General features: G+C 56.1%; 3 protein-coding genes across 7 annotated transcripts; 2 read left to right on the top strand and 1 right to left on the bottom strand.

Moving 5' to 3' along the window:
* Positions 1-265: 265 nt before the first annotated feature.
* PPTG_12097 (hypothetical protein) lies at positions 266-1,692 on the top strand. Of its 5 annotated transcripts, XM_008908311.1 has the most exons (5): positions 266-845; positions 920-956; positions 1,032-1,099; positions 1,179-1,283; positions 1,396-1,692. In XM_008908311.1, exons 1-5 carry the CDS (start codon positions 303-305, stop codon positions 1,447-1,449), a joined length of 807 nt encoding a protein of 268 aa, XP_008906559.1. In that variant the 5' UTR covers positions 266-302; the 3' UTR covers positions 1,450-1,692. The 5 variants fall into 5 exon arrangements, with proteins under 5 accessions (XP_008906559.1, XP_008906558.1, XP_008906560.1 ...); XM_008908310.1 differs by having other exon boundaries at positions 1,179-1,692; XM_008908312.1 differs by having other exon boundaries at positions 1,032-1,283.
* Positions 1,693-1,811: 119 nt separating this feature from the next.
* PPTG_12096 (hypothetical protein) lies at positions 1,812-6,767 on the top strand. Its single transcript, XM_008908309.1, has one exon. It carries the CDS (start codon positions 2,044-2,046, stop codon positions 6,466-6,468), a length of 4,425 nt encoding a protein of 1,474 aa, XP_008906557.1. The 5' UTR covers positions 1,812-2,043; the 3' UTR covers positions 6,469-6,767.
* Positions 6,600-8,259, bottom strand: PPTG_12095 (hypothetical protein). The gene has a single exon (XM_008908308.1). It carries the CDS (start codon positions 8,183-8,185, stop codon positions 6,752-6,754), a length of 1,434 nt encoding a protein of 477 aa, XP_008906556.1. The 5' UTR covers positions 8,186-8,259; the 3' UTR covers positions 6,600-6,751.
* Positions 8,260-8,415: the final 156 nt, after the last annotated feature.

Here is an 8,415-nt window from a genome sequence, read left to right as displayed (position 1 = left end):
TACAGCATGCTACTCGGTGCGTAGCATGTAACGCTAACTCGCGCTTAAGTACGAGCTACTCGGTGCCTATAACATTAATCTTTTTTTATACACTTGTGTCTACTTATACGAGTTCACAAGTTCTTAAACCTTTCACTTAAAAAAATCTCTCCAAAACACTTGTTTTCGAAGCTGCAGTGGGTTATGCGTTTTAAGAAAAGTGATTTTGGCAAATCACTTTTCTAAGCAAACAACTTTTTTTTTTGTGTTCCAATTTTTGGATCTCCATCGATTTTATAGTTGAAAATCAATCGAAAGCCCTCATGACCAGCGCGGCGCCCATGAACCCCAAGAAGATGAAGGTGAGCGAGCTGCGTGCGGCGCTGGAGTCGCGCGGGCTGAGCTCCAACGGGCTCAAGACGGAGCTGATCCAGCGCCTGGAGTTGGCACTGGACGAGGAGGAGTTCGGTAGCGAGGCGCAGGAGATGGAGGAACTCAAGATGCCAAGTCCTAAGAAACCTAAAAAGACCGAGCCAAAGAAGAAGGAGGTGCCCGCTGCCGAGCCCGAAGCGCCCAAAAAGTCAAAGTCTAAAAATCCATCCCCCGTAAAGAAGGTAGCGGCGCCAGTAGAGACCCTGGCTGCCCCCGTCGAGAAGGAGACAAAAAAAGAAGATGAAGCGGCGGTGCCTGCTGCCGTTGCTGCTGTTGAGTCGACACCAGAAACGAAGCAGGATGCAGAGAAAAATACACCACAGAGCATTAGCGGACCGGAGACGGACGCCCCCACCAAACTCGCGACAGAGGAGGAGAAGCGTGCCGCCCGTGCGGCCAAGTTTGGGACCCCGATGAGTCTTGATGACAAGAAGGTGAGTGGAAATGGCTGATGGTTGGATGCGATGATGATTAAATCACGGCATAATGCTTACCTTGACGCGGCTAGGCTCAGCGCGCGAAGCGTTTTAACCTCCCCAGCGCAGGTGTGCCCTCTGTTCGTGTATGCTGATGGAAATGGCTACGACTAGACTGACCTTCGGACTTGTGGACTCATGCAGTGGCGGAACAGGAGAAGGCAAAGCGACTTAAACGAGCAGAGCGATTCCATTTGGAGACGAAAGATACGGTACGTTGCTGAAACGTTCGATGTTGCCATTACTGCTGCGTTGGTGGTACTGACCCTCGGTGGTCGTTGATTCATATAGCTTGAGAAGAAGAAGGATGCACGGGCCGAGCGCTTTGGTCTAAATGCCGAAGAGAAGCGTCGTCTGGAGCGCGCCAAACGCTTCGGCCTCGAGACCAGCGAAGTGGTGCGTTTGTGGTTAATCTTATCTTGTTGCAGTGTCGCTGGGTCATCAGCGACCAAACGGCAATACTGACACAAAAATTTGGCTGCTCTTTTGTGTTAACGTGGCTTTGCAGTTCGAGGAGAAGCGGCGAAAGCGTATGGAGCGCTTCGCGACTGCTTCGAAGTGACGTGGGGCAACTCGACGGACCTGGCATGCTTGTAGAACGCTCCGCCTTCGGGAGAACTCCAGTCAGATGAGCTGACACCTAGTTCAAGTCTCCAGTTGCGAGCCGTCAGTGCAGCCTTTGTGAGCTAAATGGCCAACAGCTATAGTCTTCCTCGTACAAAATGCAACAAACGATGATACATCTACACAGAGAGATCTCGGCGTGCAACCGTGTCCGCCATGGTCGTCTACTTGCCTTCATCGTACCATCGTTGGTATTGTCCTGGCTCTGCTTAGATATCGTTTATGTACGCCACACAGACCGCCTTTGATAGGTTGAAATTGGTGCCACATTATGATTCGACCAATCACATTCTGTCGTGAAGAGGCAGCTTAAGGGGGGATTCAGATTCTTCCGCATTGTCACTTCAAGCCTCGCTGACCTTAGAGCATAGTGCCCCGCCCTTCGTTCTCGCCTGCGTCGCTCGGCCCCCGCTCCGATTCTCGCAGCGCCTCACACCTCGCCCAAATACCGAGTGTGTCGTCTCTCTAACGCGCTGCTTTTCGCTTCACTACGCCGTGTCGTTCCTCCGTCACACCGCCGTGACCTATCGCCATGTCAACACCTCCTCCGATCGCCCGCCAGGCCTCTAAATCCGATGCCGACGTCGAACTACTTCCCGTGGAGGTTGGTCAGGTTATCTGGGTGCCCGGCACCGACCGTGTGTGGGACAAGGCCACCGTCATGGCCATCGGCGGACTCAAGGTGACGGTGCGCACTCAAGCCGGCAAGATCCAACAGGTGGATCGCGGTCTCGCTGTGCCGCAGAATCCTCGCGAGGCTGACGACATGACTTCGCTCTACTACATCCACGAGGCCGGTGTGCTACACAACCTGGAGGAGCGTTGCAAGCTCGATGGCGGTGACGGCACCGGACAGAAGCCCTACACCTTCATGGCCAACGTGCTGATCGCCGTCAATCCGCTGCGGGAGCTACCCAATCCTCGTATCAGTGAGGTGGTCAACACTGCAGGCAGCTCGCCGCACCCGTACTCTATTGCTGAGATGGCCTACCAGCAAATGGTCTACAACTCAGGCACCGACCAACCCACTAACCAGTCGGTCGTCATCAGTGGTGAGAGTGGTGCCGGTAAGACCGAGTCGTCCAAGATCGTGCTGCGTCACTTGACCACGCGTGGTCTGTACGGCAAGAAGGCACGCGGAGAAGAGATCGAGAACATGTCCAAGACCCGTCAGGAGCACGGTACGTCGCTAGACCACCGTCTAATTGAACAGAACCCCATCCTGGAAGCCTTTGGTAATGCCAAGACTCTTCGTAACTACAACTCGTCACGTTTCGGCAAGTTTATGAAGCTGCAGTTCACGGCAGACGGCGAATTCAAGTTGGCCGGTGCTCTTGTGGAGACGTATCTGCTGGAAAAGTCGCGTCTCGTGTACCAGGTAGACGGCGAACGCAATTTCCACATTTTCTACCAATTGTTGGCCGGTGCTTCACCTGCTGCACGTCAAGAGTTCGAACTTACGAAGGCCGAGGACTTCTGCTACCTGAACCAGAGCGGATGCTACATTGCTGAGGAGACAGATGACCACGCGTGCTTTGAAGCCGTGGTGCGTGGTCTGAGCTGCGTGGGGATCGATGAACAGGTCCAGCACGTGATTTTTTCGGTGGTCGCAGGTCTGCTGCATCTCGGTAACATTGAATTCGTCGAAGAAGATACGCCTGAGGGCGAAGCTGCCGTCATTGAAAAGGAGTCTGCTAAGCGCGCTATTACCACGGCGGCTAGATTGCTGGGTGTCAAGGAGGAGGACCTGTGGAAGGTGATCATGACGCGCGACATTGTTACGCGTGAGGAGACGTACACGGTTCGCCGGAACGAGCAGGCTGCTGTGTACGCGCGTGACGCTATTGCCAAGGCGCTGTACAGCCGCATGTTCGACTGGGTGATTAAGCAGGTGAACTCGTCTCTGGGTCACGATCCCAACCCGCTGCCGTACATTGGAGTGCTGGATATCTTCGGTTTCGAATCGTTCCAGCGCAATGACTTCGAGCAGCTGCTTATCAACTACACGAACGAAGTGCTGCAGGCGACATTCAACAATCAAGTGTTCATTGCCGAGATGGAGCTCTACAAGCGTGAAGGTATCACGGTGGGCAGGATCAAGTGGCCCGACAACCGCGAGTGTGTGGATCTGATCGCCTCGAAGCCCAACGGTATCTTGTCGCTGCTCGATGCCGAGGCTATGAACCCGCAGCCTAGCGATGCCAAGTTCCTGCGTACGCTGCACTCGAAGCACTCGAAACACCCATACTTCCCGCGTCCGCATCCGAAGGATATGGAGCACATGTTTATTGTGAGGCACTTTGCCGGCGCTGTGAGCTACACGATCGGCGCCTTCATCGATAAGAACAACGACTCGATTCCTGCTGATATGTCGAACCTCTTTTCTGGCTCGTCGAACAAGTTGGTGCCTGCATTCTTCCAGCAAGAACCCGACAACAGCCGCCCGGGCAAGAGGAAATTGACAAAGAGTGTGGCGGCCAAGTTCTCGAACCAGATGCAGGAGCTTGTGGACACTCTGGATGCTACGCGATGCAACTTCATCCGTTGCATTAAGCCCAACGCTCTCATGCGTGTGGGTATGTTTGATCCTCGTTATGTCGTGGGACAGTTGCGTTGCCAGGGTATCATGCAGACGGCTCAGGTGCTCAAGGTGGGTCTGCCCACTCGTGTGAGCTACAGCGAGTTGGTGGGCGCGTACAAGAAGTTTATGCCGCCTGATGCTCAACGATTGTTTGCGAACCAGAGCGACCCGACGCTCATTACGGCTATCCTGTGGGCCTTCCAGGTGCCGATGGATGCGTACAAGCTGGGTATTACCAAGCTGTTCTTCAAGGCTGGTAAAATCGCTGTGCTGGACTCGATCTTGAAAATTAACTGGGCCACCGAAGGCCCGCACATTGTGTCGCGCATGAAGCTGTGGCTGGCTCGTCGCCGTTGGCGTGTGGGTCTGGCGAAGGTCGTTGCCCAGAACAGTTTCTCGAAGCTGCTGCGTCGTATCCAGTTCCGCCGCAACTCGGTGGTGCGTATTCAGCGCTGGTGGCGTGCACTGTCGGTGCGTCGTGACTTCAAGAAGAAGCGCTCGGCTGTGGTGGTGGTGCAGGCTCTGTTCCGTGGTATGACGGCACGTCGTCTGTTCAAGTCAAAGAAGCAGGAAATGCTTGCTCTGGCTGCTGCACGTGCTGCTGAGGCCAAGCGCCAGGCAGAGGAGGCTAAGCGTCGTGAAGAGGAAGCCCGCATGGCTGCTGAAATTGCCCGTCGCGAGAGCATTGCTCGCGCTGCGGCCGAAGAGGATCGTCTTCGCATGGAGGCCGAAGCCCGTGCTGCAGAGGAGGAGGCTATCAGACTGGCGAAGGAAGCCGCGGCTGCCGTTGCAGAAGCCGAAGCTGCTGCTGCGGAGGCGACTGCTGCTGTGGAGCACGAGCGCCAGGCCGAGCTGCGTGCTATTGCTGAGGCGAAGGAGCTCGAAGAGCGAATGGAACGCGAGCGCGAGGAGGCAGAGCGTCGCAAGGAACAGGCTCTTCTGGAGGCTGCCAGCGTCAGCGCCAGCCTGTTGAGTGGTCTTGCTCAGGTGAACAGTGTGCAGACGCCTGCTGGCCAAGTGCACGTGGTGGAGATCCCCGACGATGTTTCGCAGGAGAACCGCGAGCAGCTACAGCAGCTGAACGACCTACTCTTGAGCGGGGCTATCACTCAGTCCGAGTACGACGAGCTTGTGCCGTTCCTGCTCGAGAAGCCCGAAGAAGTCCCATCTGGCGCTGCTCTCACCGCCGAACAGGAGGAGTCATTGAGCCGTCTGTATACCACGGGTGTCTACGGCATCCAGATTCGTTGCCCCGCTTGTGGTGCCACTAACAACACGGCCAATGGTAACCACTGTGACGAGTGTGGCTCCCTGCTTACTACGAGCGATGAGTCCGCTGCTGCCGCCGCTGATCCTGGCTACTACGGATACCGTGGCCAGAATCGTCAGCAGAGAAGTTTGTCGACGCTGACGGCACCTCTGGGCACGTTCTCGACGGAAAACGGTCGCATTGTGATCCACGACGGATACTTTGAGGCGCAGATGCACCGTACGCAGGTTCTTCAGGACGACAACTACACGGAGTACACGGTGTACGTGCTGCGTTGTCAGTGGCAGCCCAAGGACGGGAGCGAGTCGACAACGTGGCTGGTTTCTCACCGCTTTAGCGTCTTTGAGAAGCTTCATAAGGATCTGAAGCGAAAGATTCCGACGGCTGTGGCTACGATCCCGATGTTCCCGCGTAAGCACGTTCTTGGTGGCGTGTTTAAGGGCAAGACGGGCAACTCGAGTGCGATTGTGGAGGAGCGCAAGCAGGGCCTAGAGAGATACGTTGCGCAGGTGCTGGAGTTGTGCGCTCGTCTTCCTGAGAACTTGAACGTGCCGGAGCTGGACCGCTTCCTGAACGTGTCGCGCCAGGTTGAGCAGTACCGCCGTCAGCTCATGTCCGGTGGTGGTGACGAATCTGGCGCCGCGGCAGGATTTGGCCGCGCGCTGAACGTGAACGCTGGTGGCGCTGAAGGGATGGCTGCTCGCGAGCAGGCTCGTTTGCCTACGGAGCTGCCTACGCCTCTGGATGAAGAGGAGCTGTCACACACGGAGCAGGCGGTGGCGCTGCTGAACGCGTCCATTCGTAGTGCGCGTGGCGACTTGCGCCGTGACCCGCAGGTGCAGCACCACCTTAAGGTGTGTGTGCAGCTTTTGCCGCGTCTGCAGATCTCGGCGAACCTGGACAATCCGTTCGCTAACGTGGATTTGATCCCTCGCGCGATGCAGTGCCAGGAGGACCTGGAGACGACCATGGGGCTGTACAACGACTCGCTGCTTGCTGTCACGGAGACGTACGCGCTCTCCGCACAAGAAGGTGGCGGTGTGCAGGCGCCTCCTCCGTACGTCCCAGGCCAGCAGAACTCGTACCAGCCCAGCTACGGTGTTTAAACAGTGACGATAATGGACAGCATAGGTATGGTCGTATGGAAAGGAGGAAAACAAGCAGCAGGAAGCCGTTGGTAGCTTGCTTGAGAGATGGGAGTTGGCGGACAGATAGCGCCTTTGCAGGATGGCGCTGGTGGATGTTTGCATGTTTAGCTGCATGTTTTCCAATACATTTCATTTGAAATCTACACAAGAACAAGAACGCATAATTCAAAACGATATCTTCACTAGTTACAGCAGGCAATAAAAACTTCAGGTTGTCAAGCGAATGTATCATGAGGATACATTACGCGGCGCTTGCAGGTACGACGTTGTGCACCGGCATTTGTTGGGTTTGGACGTGCGGTTCGGGCTGCTGAACTCGCTGCGCTTGCTGTTGGGTCGGTGCTATCCCGGAGGCAGCGAGCAGTGCATCATTGTACATCGCAACTGCCTGTTGTAGATCTTCTTGACACTGCATGGCACGCGGAATGAGTTCCGCGTCGGCGAACGGGTTATCCACATCAGCAGAGCGCTGTAGTCCGGGTGCCAACTGCACGCACATGTCCAAATGATGCTGGACAGTACCGTCGCCACGTACATCTCCTCGTGCGTTGCGCACTGCATTGGCAAGGAGTCTCACAGCACCCTCAGCTTGAGCAAGTTCCGTTGCATCCATAGGCGGCGCAACTGACTGAGATGGCAGCATCGCCGGGCCTGTAAACGCCGGGAAGGACGACGACGACGACGCCGCTGTAGACTGAGCTGGTGGACTTGCATTCACAACAGGAGCAGCACTAGGACGTTGCGACCGGAAGATCTGAACCTGGTGTGAGATGTCTAAGAACTCGTCCAGCTCTGGCACTGGCTGTGCGTTGGGTAAATGAGCACACATCTCCAGCAGCCGCGGCATGTACGTCCCCAGTCCCTGTTTCCTCTTCTCCAGGCGGTCGGTGAGGTAATATTTGGCCGGGAATGGAGGCAACGATGCCGACGTGGAGCGTGCCAAATTCCTCTTGAGTGCCTTGTGCAATTTCTCGAATTGGCTAAAGCGTTGCGATACATACCACGTCGCTTCATATTGTTGGGTGCTTGTACCCTCAGTAGGGCGAGGCTGCCACGTGCAGCACATGACGAACACCTGACAGGCGCTTCCTTCCGCTGTAGCGATGACCTGCGTGGTCTGCATGGTGCACGAGAAGAACCCGTTGTGGATCACCACGCGGCCGTCATCCGCCGCGCTGAACGCGCCACTAGGAGGCGCCATGGCCGTCACAATAGGCCAGCGCTGTCTCGAGCTCGAACTCGCTCTAGCGGCCGCTGCAGCCGACAGTTCGTCGGCGACGGTGAGACGCGAGTTGCATACGTAGCAGCGAGGACCACGCGACGTGTCGTTGCTGGTGCCACACGCCGGACAGCGTAGCTGCAGTCCTGATGACGCTGACGCGACGGGCGTGAGCATCTGATACTGCCGCGAAGCCTCAATGGGTTCTGGGGCCGGCGGATCCGCGTTGTCAGCGAAGTGGACTATGCGGTGTGGACTCGAGTGGCGGTCAGCGGGCTGTTGCGCTTCGGCTAGGGCGGCGTCGAACGCGGCGTCTTGTTGCGGTTGCGTCGAGGTTGGGGATGCCAGGAACGGCAGTAGTTCGTCATATTCCTGGCGGGACAGCGAGCCGCTGACTAGAGAGTCGTTGAGACTTCGGAGCTGCTGGCGGCGCTCGGTGGACGAAGCGTCGGCCATGGTGAAAGTGTAGAAATGGCTCGAGTTTCTTCGCTCTCTAGTCGGTTTTTGAACATGCTGGCGTTGGACAGCCTGATTACGGAGATCACCCTCAAATTTTACTGTCGTATCTAATCCTACAAGTGCTCAGAAAAACCGACCAGCGTACTTATTTATAATACATGTAGGGATCGTAGTGGGGCTGCTATAGTACGAATCAGAACTCGAAAAAGCGTAAGTGGTGGTGATAA

This window comes from Phytophthora parasitica (genome assembly GCF_000247585.1).
Source record: "Phytophthora parasitica INRA-310 unplaced genomic scaffold supercont2.29, whole genome shotgun sequence".
NCBI lineage: Eukaryota > Oomycota > Peronosporomycetes > Peronosporales > Peronosporaceae > Phytophthora > Phytophthora nicotianae.
This window is presented reverse-complemented; position numbering and strand designations above follow the sequence as displayed.

Coding starts and splice junctions, on each gene's coding strand:
- PPTG_12097 (XM_008908310.1), top strand. CDS start 303: ATGACCAGCGCGGCGCCCATGAACCCCAAGAAGATGAAGGTGAGCGAG. Junction 846..919: donor TGAGTCTTGATGACAAGAAG/GTGAGTGGAAAT, acceptor TGACGCGGCTAG/GCTCAGCGCGCGAAGCGTTT. Junction 957..1,031: donor TTTTAACCTCCCCAGCGCAG/GTGTGCCCTCTG, acceptor GGACTCATGCAG/TGGCGGAACAGGAGAAGGCA.
- PPTG_12096 (XM_008908309.1), top strand. CDS start 2,044: ATGTCAACACCTCCTCCGATCGCCCGCCAGGCCTCTAAATCCGATGCC.
- PPTG_12095 (XM_008908308.1), bottom strand. CDS start 8,185: ATGGCCGACGCTTCGTCCACCGAGCGCCGCCAGCAGCTCCGAAGTCTC.